Raw genomic sequence first — 18,600 nt, forward strand, 5'->3', positions numbered from 1 at the left:
CCAAAACCACTCGCCACAAAGACATCTTCTTCCCCCGAGCTGTCACTCTGATGAACTCCTGACTCCGGACCACTCAAGGACATGGAACAATACTACAGAAACTGTCAAACTGGAATTACTGCTGCTGCATTTTTGACTTTTTTATTTTATTTTATGTCTTTATTTAGTTATCTTCATTTATTCATACCGCTACCTTATATCTACCTTCTTTATATTATTTATCCTTCTGTTTGTCTTACCCCTCACACTTTCTATACCTTGCTAATTTGCACGAGAGCAAATTCCCTGGATGCGCTGTACTTGGCCAATAAAGCTGATTCTGATTCTCCCACCGTCCAAAAACATCCTTCATAGGTCAATTGGCAACTCCAAATTGTCCCTAGGTGTGAGTGTGAGAGTGAATGGGTGTGTGATTGTTGCCCTGCGACAGACTGGCGAACAGTCCAGGGTGTCCCCTGTCTTCGCCCACAAGTGGCCAGGATAGGCTCAGCAGCCCTGTGACCCCGAAAGAGATAAAATGGTAGAAAATGAATTAATGAATTTTATTTATAGTAGAAAATAGTAAACTATTTTTTGTATTGTTAAATAAAGTAACTAGATTGGAAGGTTCTAGATTGTGACCCATTTCAGATTTTTTTGGTTTGCTTTTGCGCAGCAAACTGACTGGAAATTATACAGTTACAGTATAAAACTTTATCCATTTGTTTTTGCCAGGTTGTGTCATCGAAGTTTGAATAATTTTAAATTCAAAACTTAAGTAATTTTCGCCCTACAGTTTTTTTTTTTGTCTCTGTTCTACATTGAAACTCAAATAATTTATCATTTTTTTAACAGTTTCTCTTTTTTCCTTTTCTGTGTTTGATTTATTTAATAACAACTTTTACATATAAAAATATAGAGATAAAAACATCGGGCAGTCCCTGTAGTCAAACTGTTTCGAACCGCTGACCGTCAGATGTGACAAATCACCGGTAGAAAAAACCACTGAGCCAAACCAATGTACACATCCGTGTGGAACAAGAAGATATAAGGATGACGTCGACGACGGAGTAACAATATACTGTAGTGGCGTGAGCCGCTGTTAACTCAGTTAAGCCAGCCGCTCTTTAAAAATGTTTGTGTTGTGGCTTTATATGATGTTGCACCGAGTTACCTTAGCTTGGATTGTTATCAAGGGGTCTTTTAACCCTTGTGCTATCCTAGGCACTTTACCATTGAGAGTTGGGTCATCTAGACCAGTGTTTTTCAACCTTTTTTGAGCCACGGCACACTTTAACCTTGACAAAAATCCCGCGGCACACCAGCATCCAAAAAAAAAAAAAAAAAAACAGAGATTCATGGTCTGTATTGATCGACAGCCCCCCCGCAATCTCACGTGCATTTTTGTGATAATTGTGGCCGGAAAAGCAGGAAGTTGCGGCTGTTTTTTCTAAGAGATGAAATGAAAGTTAAATTAGAAAATTTAGAAACTGTTTGTTTGTTGTGGTTTCAAGGCGTTTCGCAAGGACAACTCATTGTGCGCTGGGACACTGCGCCAATGCATCATGGGAGATGTAGTGTGAAAACTGCCGAAAACTTGCAGAAAGACTCGCGTCTCTGAGCTTCATTGTATTGTCCACTTGTTTCACGGTCTGACACCGGACTCTGTGGAAAGCTACACCGCTAAAGAAGAGCTTTAGCTGGCATTTTTGTTAGAACTGAGCGACTTTATCAGCAGAATTAAGAACAAGGAAGTGAAGACTTTAAGCACTTCTGATTGGTCAGACTGATGACATGTGATTAAGCCTTCAAGAATGATTGGTGGAGACAGTTAAAGGGACGGGACTTTTCCGCAAACTGTCATAGCTGCAGGGAAATCGCGGTAGCGTCATTCTTATCAAAATTTCTTTAATAGAATTAAATAAACACAAAGAAAAAGTAATTTTAAGATCTTTTATATTCCTAACTACTCAGTGTTTTATCAGGGCCTGTTTGGATGAACAAAGAGCTGATATCCTGGAGATGGGAAATGTTTTTAGATCAGTGAATGATTAATGAGGGCAATTTCTCCACGGCACACTTGACCATCTCCCACGGCACACTGGTTGAAAAACACTGATCTAGACCCACTAGACAGTGCTCTGAACCTTTTTTCTTCAATGATTTCTGAACCTCACTGGATTACATGAAATCTTTCCACCTTAATCATGGTAGGGAGAACACGTCAATGCAAGGGTGGGGTCATCTAAGATAGCACAAGGGTTAATAAGGATAGACGACAGGGACACAGCTTTCAGAGTGAGAGCATTCACATCCACTTTACTCAGTAACTCCTCGTGGCATAGACAGGTCAACAGCACCATCTATTGGTGGTGGTGGTAATGAGTGCTGTCTATCACAACATACCACATTTACTGCAGAGCATAAAAACTCGATGGGAGACCTTTTTGGCTTCACATTAAAACAATCTAGTTCGAAGTACTACTAAAATAAAAATGGAAAAGACAGTATTATTTTTGGTAGAATAAAGATCCACCTCTATTATTTTTGTTTTCAATTTGTCCAGAAAATATGTTAGCCTTCTTTTTCTTTCGGTTAAATAAGCCCAAGAAGACCTGGCTGCAGACGACAAAATGGCGCCCCAACATCATTAGCCGGAACCGGAAGTTAACGTCCCGTTCTCCCTTCTCCTTTTCGGTCAAAAAAATACTTTTTCTGATCGAAAAAGACTAGTCACACAAAATTATTGTTAGTGAAAACCACCCGTTTCTCCTTTATTTGCCATCAAAGTTTAAAAAAGGGCGGTTTTTTTTGCCGTTATCGACATAATATGAGCGACAGAAAACACTCCAGACCAGCTAGTGGCGCTAAAGCACCATGACGCTGTTAGCCAAACAAAGAAGAAGGAGAGCACGAGGCGCTAGCAGCGTTAGCTTGTTAGCAGGCCAGCAGCGTTAGCTTGTGTTGAGAGGACTGTGGTGTTTTGTTGGGACGTTTGTGAGGTTTTTGGACAGAAAGGACGATACGTGGTTCGTGTGGGAACTCTCAGCATTTTCAAAAGTGTCGTAAATGAGTGAAGAAGTGTTGAACGGAAAGACAACGTGGATTGCTGTGATTGTGAGACTAGCTAGGCTAGGCTAGCAGAGGATCGGAGCTGCAGTGAAGAGGACGGTGGTGTTTGTGGGAGTTGGCGCTGAAGATCGGAGCAGGAACCATGTCTTCAGAACCTCAGGAAGGTTCTGTCAGCGAACAACTTTCTGCTGCTGAAGGAACTATGTCTTCCTTTCAGTCTCTGAGAGAGTCGATCTGCGAGCGACTAGCTGCTGCTGCTGAAGAAATCTTCCGGCTCTGCGAAGGAACCATCGTCCAGTACGAACAGGAGCTCTGTCGTCAGCGCGGACTGCTGGATAGCAGCTGGAAACCACAGCTGCAGCTCCACCACACAGGTATGTCACCTTCATCAAAGAAACAGAGAAGCCTTTGAGCTTCATGCTTTTCTTTTTGGTGACCCGTCTGTCATTCAGTGGTGGTTCTACGCTAACTCCGGGCGAGTAAAACGTGCTGCCTCTATGGAAGCGATTATTTAGCATAAATAAAAAGCAAAGTCAAAAACAGAAATGCTTTTTCATTTTCAAAATGAAAAAGCATTTTTTGACTCAAAAATATAATGAAAAAGCAAACCACCAAAATGCTTTTTCATTTCCTTCCTCAACACAGCTTATTCTGTCACTTAATTAAAATTAAAATGAAAATGGTATTTGACATTTCATTTTCAAGACGTTCTCTGGTAAATGTGTAGCATAATTCATTTAGAAATGTCTAATTTGACAATTAAAATTGATTAATTGAAATGCTTTTTAATTTTCAAAATGAAGCTGCATTTTTTTGACTCAAAATTAAAAAGAAAAAGCAATACTTCAAAATGCTTTATCATTTTATACTTCAACACAGCTTTTTCTGTCACTTAATTAAAATGATAAATAAAATGGTATTTGACATTTCATTTTCAAGACGTTCTCTGGTAAATGTGCACCAAAATTCATTTAGAAATGTCTAATTTGACAATTAAAATGGATTAACAGAAATGCTTTTTAATTTTCAAAATGTATTGTCATTATATTTTTGAGTCAAAAAATGCCGCTTCATTTTGAAAATGAAAAAGCATTTCTGGTTTTGACTTTGCTTTTTATTTGTGCTACATAATCGCTTCCATATGCCTCTAGCTGAGGTCTTGTAGTTTTGTGTGTGTAGCCCTGCTCAAAGACAATGTTGCCAGATAGTCACAGTTTTCCAGCCCAAAAGTCATCTGAAAACCGCCAGACTGAGCCAAAAACCGCCCAACGGGGGGGTGGGGGGTCACGTGACAAGTTTGTGTGTATCATATATATATATACACTGCTCAAAGAGGCTCCCTGTGCTCTGCTGCCGAATAGCGTTTGGAGGCTAAAGTGGAAAACTAGAGTCAGACGCTAAATAATTAAATATCATCCTGACAGCATTTTTAATCCATACAAGTATTGCCTAATAAACTATCGTGGTTTATCACAGAAACGTTTTTTTTTTTCTAACACCCCTAGTTACTACTCACCTATGTGTATATATTCATTTCAATTAGTCTCTTGTGGTCCTCCAGACTCCTCAGACATTTTCTTCAATGATCACTGATTTTATTGATGCTTGACAAAACCCAAAAGTCCAGGGGCCTGTTGCACAAAAGTAGGATAAGGGATTAAGCCAGGATATCTTGGTGATCCTGGCTCAATTGATCCCCAATCCGGTTGCACTAAAGCTGGATAGGGGGCAGGAGGATATGTTATGGTATAAATTACCATGGAGATTTATTCTGTGGAGCTAGCCTGCTCCAGACCAGGCTTAATTCCAGGATCTATTTAATCTCATCCCTAATGTCAGTCAGCAGTCGCCACAAATGGAAACCAATAGTTATTTCACTGCTCACTATACATTGTTATCACATATAACTAGACCCACTGTCATCATTCAAATGTTTGTGATCATTAATTTCAATCATTCTGGATAAATAATGAGTTTTAGATGATATTGCTATCATTAGATAATTTACAGTTTCCCATAGACTATAAGGCTATATGTAAAATGATAGAATATTAGGGCCACAGAGGGAAAAAAAGACAAGTCATAATATTGTAACCAGTTGTTTTAAAGGAGGACAGTTGTTAAAATAACAGATGTGGGGCATTTCGTGAAATTGTACTTCAGTATGGTTTCATAAACGAAGACATGCTGATGTGCCAGAATATGAAGTATCACATTGTCATAACGATCAAAACTGTAAAAAGAATATGTTGCTTTTCTGCAGAAAGAACCAGCCTCATAAATTTATGACTTTATCCTTTTTTCCTTAGTGGGGCCCTAGTACTCTGTCATATAAACAAATACACATTCAATATGAATATGAAAACACAATTAATTTTTCAATTTAATGGTATCATATTGGATCAAAATGATTGAAATTAGTAACTTTTAAATGAATTATTTTTATGTACGATCGACATGATTCATTCACGTAAGATTTACAAACATAACATTTTCTGGTTGAAATGGCAAGTTACATTTTCGTAAACTTAATTGGCTGGTAATTTAATTTAAATTCTTTTTGAGTGTGCTTTATCACTGTGGCGGTGTTGCCTTTCTTCTTAATTAGATCTTTTACCTCCTCGTATGCCTCCATGAGGATTTGTGCTTCCGACGGGGAAAAGTACGCGGCTCTAGTTGCCATGGTAAATCAGTTAATCTGTGATCTGTGGAGGGGTCTATTTGAGTGAGCCGTGAACGCGCACCTATCCAGGATTGGTTACACCTGGCTTGATGAATCCGTGTCTGCTCATCCTGGCTTGGTCTTTGTGCAACCGATTAAGCCTGGACGCACATGTTTTGAATTCATTGAGCTCAGCTCAGTCATTTATCCCGGATGTCTTAATTCTACTTTTGTGCAACAGGCCCCAGGAAATGTGTTAAAGGCTCCTTGTTGTGTTTGCGTCCCTGCAGACCTCCCCCAGCAGTGGATGACTGAAGAGAAAGATCTCTGCAACCAGCAGAGGAACTTCAGAGTGGAACAGGAGGAACCAGAACCTCCACAGATTAAAGAGGAACAGGAGGAACCAGAACCTCCACAGATTCAAGAGGAACCAGGAGAACTCTGCATCAGCCACGTGTCAGCAGGTTAGTGTGACTCTGAGCTTTATCTCCACACTCTCTGATCTTCATCTCCACACTATCGGTATGTTCACTTCAACAACGGTTCTATCTTGAGCTTCAAGCTCTCCAAACATGCAGTCCATCAACAGCGTGTCCTGGAAGAGTCTCTTCTGTCCCTTCCAGTTGAAAAGAGACTGATTTCTGTGTCCAAATCTTGAAGTGGTTGGTATCTTTTCTTGGTCTGTAGAACAAAACTGTCTTATCCGAGGGTCTTAATTTCTGCACATTTCTACAAAAAAGAAATATATGTAACGTATTTTTTCATGTTGTTGGTTGTGAAGTTCTTAGAAATATTGATGCCATTTTGTTCAATCAAATCAATCAATAAAACTTTATTTATAAAGCTCATTTCATATAAAAGCATAACACAAAGTGCTTTACATTCAAACAAAATAATATGAAAACAAGCATGAAAATTAAAAATAACAACCAAAAATAATTAATGAATAATAGGGCCCCCCTCCCCGTACCTACACACAGCCCCCCACTCCTTTCACACATCCCACCCCCTAACTGATAGGGAAAGACAATGAGAAATAAGAAATAGGCAGAGCATGAAAACAAGATGTTGGAAAAGCTAATAATTGGAACCTCCCTCTCTGTGAACAGCTGCATGAAGATCAATACAGACCATGAATTTCTGCTTTTTTTTTTTTTTTTGGGATGCTGGTGTGCCCCGGGATTTTTTCAAGGTTAAAGTGTGCCGTGGCTCAAAAAAAGGTTGAAAAACACTGCATTAGGGGATGGAAATTCATCTTGGTGACACCAAATAGGTGCAGCCAAGACGCACAATAAGCGTGTTTGAGATCACCCAGATGGACGCAACGCTGTTCAGATCACCTGGTGTGAGACATGTATTTTTGTTTTTGCTCCAACATCACCTGTCAATCAAAACCAAAAAATATCAGGAGAAAGGGGCAGGAGCAAGGCGCCAGCCTATGCGAACACAGCTGGAAATTTAGTGCTGAACTGACTAAAAGCTGCCCTACAGACTACAAAACAATGCATTATGGGACATGTGACCTGATGGGTTTTTGTAGTTCAGGGATCAATTAAAATAATTTAAAATACCAACTGATTAAAAAAGGCTACATACATTACAAATCATTAAAATAATTATAAAATATGTAATATCACAAATCACAGATCATACTAAGGGGGAGAGGCATATTAAAAGTTAATTGAATGTTAAGGGCTACAACTTCCTGTTCTCCTTCAGTCTCGCTGCAGCTTCGCCTTCACCCCCCCACCCCGGGCCTGGTCTCCCCAACGATCCAGGCGCAGCGCTGGTTCATCTTAAACGTCTACCGTTGCATTTTCCCCACGTATTTTCAGTGTGTCTAAGACTAAATCTTGTTGCTCGCACGTCTTTCATGTTAGAGCCCCGTTAGCTGTCACACATGCAGGTGTGGGACATTTATTCTCCTCAGCTGACCATCTCCCGCGGGAGCGATGTGCTGCAATGACAGCCGCACATGAGAAACGTGGTTTGGTTCGCGAGTTTCAGACCCCTGCTGTATACTCTTGCACTGGTACACTAGCTGCAGGTCGGAAGAACGAATCAATAGTTCGCTTTCTCATAGCTCAGACGCACATATCCGGCTGTGGTGATATTTGTCTCCGTTTCCTTCACACAGTTTCCTTCCCATGTTTACGCGGCTCGATTATCTCTAGGCCCCTCCCCCTCCACGCATTTAGCCACTTGCAGTGGCACTCCCTATTCTTGTCACACCCATTGGCCGCCTCACAGACAGGCATCACTCAATGAAACGCGAGTGTGTGCTTGGTTATCATGAGTATGTGCGCGCGTTTGTGTGTGTGTGTGTTTGCTTGCGTGTGCGCTCGCGTCTCATTGATTATTTCATTGATCATTGACTTGCCCCTTTCACGTTTAATTTATAAAAAATATGGAGGGTGGGGAGGCAAATTTACTGGTAGCACATGTGCGACTGGATGTAAAATTCAGTCGCACACTCTCAAATTTTGGTTGCAAAATGCGACCATTTGGTCGCAGTCTGGAGCCCTGGGATGGGATCTAAAAAACTAGTTGTTGGATTAACTTGGGAGAAAACAACTCTGTAAAACACCATTCTGTAATAATCAACAATCTCACAAAATAAATGTCAAAATTTAGATGAACTGGTAATGAACAGTCAACAAATAATGCAACAATAAATATTTTGTTGTAAAGTCCATCTTTATTTTATCTTTTATCTGGGGTCCATGAAATTAATTGTGGTGTGCCTCAAGGTTCCATCCCTGGGCCCTGTCTTTTTATTGTTTACATTCTTCCTCTGGGGAATGTCATCAGAAGTGTTGCAGCTTCAACCAGGTCAAAACTGTCCAGTGCTTCCTCAGGTAAAATCAAACCATCATTTCCAATAAAAAGGTTTTTCTGTCCATTTATGAAGTTAGATCTGACAGAATCAATCTTGCTCCTGATGTGGTCTGCAAAGTCCTCACACACTGAGGCGGACTCGATTGTGGTGAAGAGGACTCTGGGGTTATTTTTTTTATTTACAAAGATGATGTTTGCAAAGTATGAATTTCTGGTCTGTTTTACTGTTTGATCATATAGTTTTAGTTGGTTTTGGTAGAGTTGATAGTTTATTTCAAGGTTGTGTTTGCCCCAAAGGCTTTCAGTTCTCCAAGGGGTTGTGGGTTTGATTTTCTTTTTTTTTTTTTTAGATTTTGGTGGAGCAACTGAGTCGAGACTGGATTTTAATTTACTGTTAAAACTTTCAAAAGTAGATCACAGGGGGCTGGTAAGACAGGTGGCGAGTTGGAGAGAACAGATGTAATAAACTTTTCAACCACTTCAAGAGTCAGGTAGCGTTTCGTCACCGTTCTCACAGAGGTCTCTTGTTTTATAAAACCAGTAATGTTAAAAGCAGGGGTTGACATAGCCCAGAAATTTGCACTGGCCCACAGGGCCAGTAGTTTTTGAAACTTACTGGCCCTGCCTGAAAGTTACTGGCCCGACACCGCGCATAGCGGGACCCGTCGCTTCGCAGGTGCTTGCAACTTTAGGGGGGTCCGGGGGCATGCCCCCCCGGAAACTTTTAATATGGTGCAATTTGGTGCATTCTGGTGACATCACTTATTTCTACACTTTTCAATGACTGAAAATAGAGCATATCAAACTTAAATCTGCTCTAGTCTGTTTCAGATGTTTTGAAGAGAGCACTGCAGTGTAGTAGGTAACACTAGTTCAGAAGTTTTCATGGTGCTTCTAACGGCAAATATCGCAATAAATCATAAACCTTAAATGTGTTAAAACAATCTAATGGCAGCTTGAACCATTTAACGAATCAAATAAATCCCTTAATGCATTTGACCAATCGGATGGACGCCTTCACATTGTTGACCAATCAGATGGAGCCCTGTTATGTTAGATGTTTGTAACCTATGTCAACGTGGGTCATTTGGAGTATAATTTTTAAACTGGGAATGGTTATTTGGTTATTTTGCTGTTTGTTTATATAAATTATATCGTTATCGCAATTTTAATCTCTGATATCGCATATCGCGAGTTTTCCTCATATTGTGCAGGTCTAACTGAGATCATTCAGCTAACTAGAAATACTTACTGCTTACAGTGTTGTAAAGAAAAACTAAATTAAGTAGTTTAACATTCTACTGCATTTAAGTCTGAGATTCAGGTATTTGGAGTTGCCTTTGATTCTTTGACATTCAGCTTAAAGCTTAGTGGATACAGTTTCATCTTCAATGCATTCATTAAATATCTTGCTGTCCATACTACTAATTATACCCATTACTCCATCTAACATATTCCTATCTATTCCTGCCATGTCTTCCACATCTCTGACATGCTTCAGTCTCTCTTCAGTGACGGTGTCGGATTTATAATCAAATGTTGTAATAACCCACTGGCTTGTGCCTTCGTTGTTGCTGTTTAACATTGTTTTGTATTGAATTGTTACATTCAATAAAGTTTGAAAAAAAAAAGTAGTGAGCGCGTGCCGCGTGGTGCTCGGCAGTGAAAGCCGCGCGCGCAGGCGGGAGAGAAGGAGAAGTGATCAAAGGTTTCCCATAGAAACCCTTGAAGTCTGAACACAGGACTAGCAGAAAAACTAAATTATGAAGACGAGGTAAATCTACACGTTTTCGCAAAATTTACTTTATTGAAAAAGGTGAAGAATATATAAACCGTTAGATATTTTAGTGGCCCGAGCGGACAAGTGAAAAGTAAAGTCTTGTGGTCCGCACTGCTCGAAAAACAGGACTGGGCCAGCGGACAAATGGCTATGTCGAGCCCTGGTTAAAAGGCAGCGGGGCGGGACTTTTTTTTTTCAGAGCAGGGGGTGTCTCTTGAGCTGCATGCAGTTCTTTGCCTTTTATCATATTTTCTATATACCGTACTTTCACAACCATAAGGCGAACATAAAAGTCTTACATTTTTTCCAAAATGTACTAAGCAGCACTAATGTGTAGTTGTGCGACTTGATTATGAAGCACAGTTTAAACTGCAAGCTATCAGCTACGCGGAGGAACATGGGATTCATGCAGCAGCAGTTTGGTTAAGTTAGATCTTCACAAATTCAGACTTTCGGCCTCAATAACTCTTCTGATAAACGTTCAAATGTGTCAGCGAGTATCTCAATCTTTTTGTATTAACACAAGGTTTTTTTCCCCTTTTAATCAGAATTGTTCTCTTCAAGCTGTGAATGCAGACATGCAGCGAGCCGGCTGCCAAGGGACCGTCACCAAGTGTAAACACTGTGAAACACCATTCTGTAATAGTCAATAATCTCACAAAATAAATGTCTAAATTTATATGAACTGGTAATGGAGAGTCATCACATTCATGCGACAATAAATATTTTGTTGGAAAGTCCATCTTTATTTTATCTTTATTCATATACTTTTTTCTTCAAATTTTAATAGAGGTATGAATCATAACTAAAGTTATAGCTCATTTAACTGGCTGCAATAAAAAGCTGTCTGTGTTCTGCATATGTCACAACCCCTAACAGGTTCATTGGGAGGGGGGGGTTAACCAGCAGGAGTCGCGGTTAACAGACGGTTACAGCATTACAGCCCATTTGCTCTAAGGCTGTAAACAAGTACTACAAACTACTCCTCTGCCCCCCCCCCCCCCCAACTTAACCTGTTTGGGGAGTTGTGACATATGCAGAGCACTGACAGCTGTCTATTACAGCCAGTTACAAGCCAGCTTCAATCTCACCACTGCAGTAAGAGTGATGCTCTAGCTGACCCATACTTCTCTCCCCCATTCTCACAACACCTTCCTCTACACCCCACAACTATACATTAGGCGTACTGCCTCATAAGGCGCCCCCTACACTTTGGAGAAAATGTAGGACTTTTAAGTGCGCCTTATAGTCACGTCCCCACTTTCCTCCGGTAGATTGGCAACCTGTCAGCGATGGACTGGCAACTTGTCCAGGGCATGCCCTGCTTTTGGCCAACAGTAGCTGGTATAGACTCTAGGACCCCCATGACCCCGAAAGGGATTCAGTGAGTTCAGAAAATGGAGGGATGGATTTCTTAGAAGTAATACTTTACTAGATTTTTTTTTAAACTTTTGAGGTGGATTCTTTTTCTTGGTAATTAACGATGCAAAAAGTAATTTAAATTATGAAAGGGCTCCTTTTTGTGTTTGTATTCCTGCAGTCCTCCCCCAGCACTGGGTAACTGAAGAGGAGGATCCCTGCAACCAGCAAAGGAACTTCAGAGCGGAACAGGAGGAACCAGAACCTCTGCAGACCGAAGAGAGACTGCAGGAACCGGAACCTCCTCAGATTAAAGAGGAACCAGGGGAACTCTTCAACAATCGGGATGAAGATCAGCTTGATCTGAAGCAGGAGACTGATACCTTGATGGAGATTCCTACTTATGAAGAAGATGAGAACAGTGAAGCAGATCCAAACAATCAGCAGAGCTTTAATGTAACTGATAGTCAGGATGAAAAAGGAAACCAACATGTAGAATCAACATCAACTACAGATGTAGAGACAGACCAACAGAACAGAGATCAGAGGAAGGGAAGAGATAGAAGTCATGTCCAAAGTGTGGACAACTTTCACAGGTCAGAAAGTGACCCTGTTGGGGGAAAAAACAGACATACATCTTTGGTTAAGAAACACAAACAATCTCCAAAAGGAAAAAGATCTTCCTATATAAAGTTTGGTAAAAGAAAAGGAATTGCAAACAATGTGTCAATGAGAACTGAGTCTGAAAGACCTTATGTCTGTCAAGAATGTGGTAAAAGCTTTGATTACTTGTCTCAAGTCAGAATTCACATGAGAACTCATACAGGAGAAAAGCCTTTTTCTTGTAAAGGATGTAATAAAAGTTTTAGTCGTATATCTAGCCTCAAAAGACACATGAGAAATTACACAGGAGAAAAGCCTTTTCTGTGTAAAGAATGTCATAAAAGTTTTAGTGAAATATCTTTTCTCCAAAGTCACATGAGAACTCACACAAAGGAGAAGCCTTTTACTTGTAAAGAATGTTTTAAACGTTTTAGTCTTTTATCTAATCTCAAAAGACACGAGAACTCACACAGACGAAAATCCCTTTTGTTGTGAATAATGTGATAAGAGTTTTAGTCGTAAATTTCATCTCAAAACACACATGAAAACTCACACAGGAGAAAAGGCTTTTTCTACTACAAAAAGTGAAATTTCTCAAATTTGAGGAACAAAATAAAATAAAATAGTGGGCTAAAATCAGAATCCGCTTAAATCAAAAGAGCATATTTTAAATTTGAGAAATAGATCATATAAATTAAACCAGTTCTAAACACGAAACTACACAATGTAAGAAGAGACTGTTACATATACAGTAAGATTTATGAAAAATGCTAAACTTCAGGGTTTTTTTATGGATTAACCTGTAAATAGAAATGTGTTGTTTTTGATGATCATAGTTTTAATCTTCATCTCTTGAACATTGTGGTTGCAGATGCTGATACAATGTGGATGTTGTCTTTGCCTGTGTTTCCATGGCAACACTGGAAATATTTTAATTCCAACACATTTTATGTGATCAGTGAACAATTTATTGTGTTTTTCTTTTTTAAAGCAGGGACTGCAGTTTTTAATTTTTTGGGTCATATGAACAAATAATTTCTTTAGGAAAAGCTTTTCCTAAAAATGTATTCAGGAAGAGGCGAATAAAGAACCAGAATGGTGTTTGTGTCTGGTTTTGTTGTGATTCATGTTTTCTAGTAGACATTAGAACTGTTCCTCTGTTCTTTCTAGTTCTCAGTGTTCTGTCCCAATCTTAACTGCGAAGAATAAAGTGGACGTGAACATCAGTCAGAAGTGTGGAGTCTTTCCCACAGTGTGGGTTTCTGCAGTAGTTCATTGGAATATCTCCTCTGACTGTTGGTCCGGAATAAACCCTACCCTACATTCTGTCATCCATCTGTGTGCACTCTCTCCCACCAACTTACAGCCCCTCAAAACCCCAACCTAACATTACAGATGCTACAAAAATGGCAGGATAGAGAATCAGAGAGAAATGTTGATGACATGTAGGTGCGAGGCAGGTTAAACCCCCCGGTAGGGATGGAACCTGGTATTTCTTTGGTACCACTGCCACATAAGTTTCAGCTTTAACAGCATTGATAGTGGTGGCGTGGAAACAGTGGGGACACAGTGTGCACTACTTTGTTTCCATGTGGCTTAAAAAGATGGACCGTCTCTTCCTCACTGCTTTCCCTGCTCCAGTGCGAAGGGGAGGGGCTGCTTACGCTTTCTCACTAATCCTCCTTTGCTGACAAGTGTGTCACAACAAACGCACGTGGATGGCAGAGCAGCCACAAGCAAAGAAAAGAGTGGCTGTATTTTCCCAAAGTAGCACGCAGTATCTCAAATGTCGCAAAAGCGTGGCTGTAAGGACGGTAACACCAGAAACCTGTCCAAACACTGCGCTAAAAGACACCAGATTCTAGTGGAGACGTGCGTAGCGTTTGACCGTCCAAATGAGACGTCTAGCGCAGCTATTGTGTCAACAGGTGCCTATGCTAGCTTTACACATGTGCTGGAAATTTGAATAAAAACGAGAAAAATGAATAATAAACTTTATTTACATATCACCTTTCAGAATAAAAATTGTAAAAGGCTTCACAGTAAAACACAATATTAAAAAAAGAATTATGAAAAAGCAATTTTAAAAAGACGTTTTTAGCTGCTTTTTAAAAGAAAACACTGAGATCTGCAGATCTGAGGCTGAGAGGAAGGGAGGTCCAGAGGGATGGACCCACTGCTGTAAAGGCTCTGTCACCTTTTGTTTTTAACCCTTGTGCTATCCTAGGCACTTTAACGTAGACCCACTAAACAGTGTGCTGAACCTTTTTTCTTCAATGATTTGTGATCTTCACTGGTGTCCATGGATTACATGAAATCTTTCCACCTTTATCCACCTTTGTTATGGTAGGGAGAACACGTTAATGTAAGGGTGGGGTCATCTAAGATAGCACAAGGGTTACAGAAACAGTTTAAGGACAGATGAGGAGAAAAATGATCAATGATTGGTTTGTATTATCAACTAACTTTAGAGTAGAACTGCTCACAGATTACACCCACAGCTGCTCACTCATGAAAATGTACAGAGAAACACAGATGTCAGCTGAAAGAAAGGATGACATCAGAAACGATGGCAAGAGTGTGAGGACAAAGTGAAGTTAAGCTTCCAATACAAGACAGAAAAGAAGCAGAAGACTTCCCAGCACTGCAAGTTAGAATGAGAAGAGGAAGTGCAGTTCGCCATCAATCCACCGGGGAGCTGCAGCACAATAACTGTCCACTTGATGCTGAGAAAGACAGGAGCTGATCTCAGATCAGTTCATGCTGCAGCTCTGACACTCATCTCCACTTCCTCTGATTCCTCCATCACTCTGCTCTCCACCTCCCAGGAACACCGTCCAGTCACAACATCTCTGCAGACCAGCTGCTGCTGCTGCTCCTCTCTGCTCCTCCAGGAGGAACATCAGATCCACCCCCACCTGCAGAGAGACAGAGATGAAGGAGTGTCTCCTGATCCTGGTCTGTCAGTCAGTGATGCAGCACAGCAGCAGAAAGAGCAGCAGGAGCTTCAGTCCTGTTCAGAGCAGCAGCTTCCTGTCATCTTCACCTGTTGGAGCTTCTGCTGCTCTGATTGGCTGACTGTTGTCCTGAAGCCTGTCATCATTCTCCTCAGAGCTTCACTGAGAAGCTGCAGCTTTACAGGAAACTCTGCATCTTTGCTCTCAGACTAACTTTAGGACCAAACATCTGGAAGCAGCTGGACTGACTCCAACCCTCTACTGACCTCAGAGTCTGCAGTTTGGAGTTTGGACTCTCCACCAGATCCTGGAGCTGCTGAACATCTGAAAACTGAAGATTGTTCCCTCTCAGGTCCAGTTCTGTTAGGTAGGACGGGTTGGACTTCAGAGCTGAGACCAGAGCAGCACAGCTGATATCTGACAACCTGCAGTTCCACAACCTGAATCCAGAACAAAGAGTTGAGTTTAAAGACAAAGTTCATGTTTTTCATCCTTCACTTCTTCTAAAGAGTTCAGAGCTGAAGAAGATCAGAAAGTTTAGAAAAAGTCCAAAGATGTGAAGCAACAGCAGCAGATCAGAAGAGTCCAGCAGAAGCAGAGAAGAAGAACATTCAGGAACATTCAGGACAACATGCAGCTGCTTCAGGAAAGAAGTCCAGATGTGTGAAAGTCAAACATCAGCCTGTGGCTGCATCCAAACCAACTGATGTTTCTGCAGCAACAGCAGAAAAAGTCCACTTCCTCTTTCTGCTCAGCTCTTCTCCGAACAGCACTGAATCATGGGAGAATTTCAGCAGCATGATGCTGGAAAATCTTCATCCCAGTTTTCAGGAGATGATCTTCCAGTCCTTCTCTGCTGCAGCTCTTCAAGCAGAGACTTTCAGCTCCAACAGATCAAAGCAGAGAGAAGAAGGAAGTGATGAAGAAGAGTCAGCAGCAAATGTTGGACATTGATCCCTGATCCATGACTTCAGCTCTGAATGAAGAGTCAGAAGCTGCTGGGAGCTTTGATGGATGATGTGATGATGTTTGTGGATGAAAAGGTGAGGATGTTTGTGGAGGATGTGTCTGTCAGAGCAGCATCCAGCTGCAGCATGAAGGCCCGTACACACTGGGACGAAAATCAGCGCACGTTATTCGCCAGCGTTTTTCAACACGTTTTTTTGTATTCACACCCAGGCGATTTTCGCTGACGATGAGCCGAGCGAACATGCAGATTCATTCCCTGACATTAGATGGCGTTTAATGTAAAACAGAAATACTCCTGTACACAAGGTGGCGCTGCGCAACTTTACGCTTCTTAAAGTCGTTTTTCACTCAGAAGAAGAGAGCAAGTATTTACGCGCTTGTCAGAATCATACAAAGAAAACATGAATATTTCAAGCACCAGTAGCTCCAGCTCCAGTTCCAGCGATGAAGAAATTATTGTTCTGTTGAATGATGAAAGACGCTGGAAAAGACGCCGATTTTGAGTACATCCCATAGTTATGAGAAGAGAAGAACATGGGGAGTTTTATTGACTGGTACAAGAGCTGAAAATGTATCATGAGCGTTTTCGGGGATATTTTAGAATGTCCGTCATTATTTCTTTGCGGCAGTGTAGACGCTACTTGGCGTCTATCTTCTTCGCTGGTATATGTGCTCAGAAAGGCAGCTTTAGTTGTGTTTTACTGTAACTTCAGAAGCTCCAGACACGTGTGCAAAAGCGCTGTTCTCATTGGTCGTATAGTTTTTGACGCGGCGCGTCAAACCAAAAAAACGAACCCGAGGCGTTTTTTTAAAAATTATGCTTCTAAGCGTGGCGTTTTTCGCGTCGGTGTGCACACTCACATTGGTGCCCTTTGTTTAGTCACGAGGCGTTAAACGTCGGCGAATATCGCGCGCGAAATTCGTCCCAGGCCTTGACTGTCACTGTCTGTTCACAAACATCAGCCGCTGGACTCTCAGTTGCATCTGTTGAAACACAGCAGCATGACTCAGAGTGCATGTGAGCGTGCACGGCTGCTTCTTCTGCACGCGCTTTAAAGGAGTCTGTTGGAGCAAAGACACAAAGAAGAGCTGACAGCAGACAGCTTTGAAACAAGCAGCTGCAGGAAGAAAAGAAGAAGTTCTTCTGCAGATCTTAGAAGAGAACAAGCAGCTGCAGGAAGATGCTGCTGCAGATCAGAATCTGGACATTTCTGCTCACTGTGGGTCAACACAACTTTGTCATCATATTGATCTGAACACAACTGAAACATGGAGTCTGACCTCAGAGTCTGCAGTCTGCAGTCTGGACTCTCCAGAAAACCACACAGATGAAGAACTCCTGAATCCTGCAGATCCCTGTTCCAGCTCAGGTCCAGTTCTGTCAGATTAGACGGGTTTTTCTTCAGAGCAGAAACCAGAGCTTCACAGCTGATCTCTGACAAACTGCAGCACACCAACCTGAAATCAGACAGAAAAGTGTGTTCAGGAGCAGTGATGCAGCTGGAGGTCCAGGAACTTGGTCCAATCAGTCAGGTGGGACCCGCCCTGATGACAGACTGACAGATGACATTTTTAGAGTGGTGTGGGCATGGCTGACTGTTTCACAGGCGTGGCCAAATTAGCATAATTTCAGAACATTCAGATTGAACATTTAAAGCAGGGAAAAGGAGGAAATGATGAGAAAAAGTCAGCAGTAAATGTTGGACATTGATCCCTGATCAATGACTTCAGCTCTGAATGAAGAGTCAGAAGCTGCTGGCAACAACACAACTTTGTCATCACATTGATTAGAACATAACTGTAACTGCCGTTGCAGTTACATTCAGATATCTTGGGGAGCAGGAACAGTCTTTACGCGTGCTTCATAAAAAATTCTTGTTCTTCCTTTTATGTAATTTATTTTCTTGCACTGTCTTGAACAGTAAAAATATACAAGTACAAACGACAAAAAATACTTTTCACGGGCATGAACACGTCCTAACTATGGATATAACATTTTCTAAACATGTTCTAAAGACGTTCTTAACACGGCCTAAGATTAATGTGCTGCCTTGCTTCCCAAGTTCAAAATCCAAAAAGGCAAGTACCAATAAAAGACACGGCAGCTCACAAAATGCACCTGACCAATAGGAAGCCAGAACAGCTGCCTGGCCAAGGAATGACAGGTGCATGCATGCATGAAATAACCTAATTTCAGCCAAATGGCTCCAACAATGACTGAAACATGGAGTCTGACCTCAGAGTCTGCAGTCTGGACTCTCCAGAAAACCACACAGATGAAGAAATCCTAAATCCTGCAGGTTTTTGTTCCAGTTCAGGTCCAGTTCTGTCAGATTGGACGGGTTTTTCTTCAGAGCTGAGACCAGAGCTTCACAGCTGAT

The 18,600-nt window shown here is 41.2% G+C and overlaps 2 protein-coding genes across 2 annotated transcripts in view; both read left to right on the forward strand.

Annotated features, from left to right (window-relative positions):
* Positions 1-18,600, forward strand: part of LOC101163225 (gastrula zinc finger protein XlCGF57.1) — a 466,623-nt gene that overhangs the window by 186,389 nt on the left and 261,634 nt on the right. The window lies entirely within an intron of this gene.
* LOC110016090 (zinc finger protein 436) lies at positions 2,787-13,619 on the forward strand. The gene is made up of 3 exons (XM_020707793.2): positions 2,787-3,425; positions 6,004-6,177; positions 11,872-13,619. Exons 1-3 carry the CDS (start codon positions 3,194-3,196, stop codon positions 12,786-12,788), a joined length of 1,323 nt encoding a protein of 440 aa, XP_020563452.2. The 5' UTR covers positions 2,787-3,193; the 3' UTR covers positions 12,789-13,619.

Source organism: Oryzias latipes, chromosome 2 (genome assembly GCF_002234675.1).
Source record: "Oryzias latipes chromosome 2, ASM223467v1".
Taxonomy (NCBI): Eukaryota; Metazoa; Chordata; class Actinopteri; order Beloniformes; family Adrianichthyidae; genus Oryzias; species Oryzias latipes.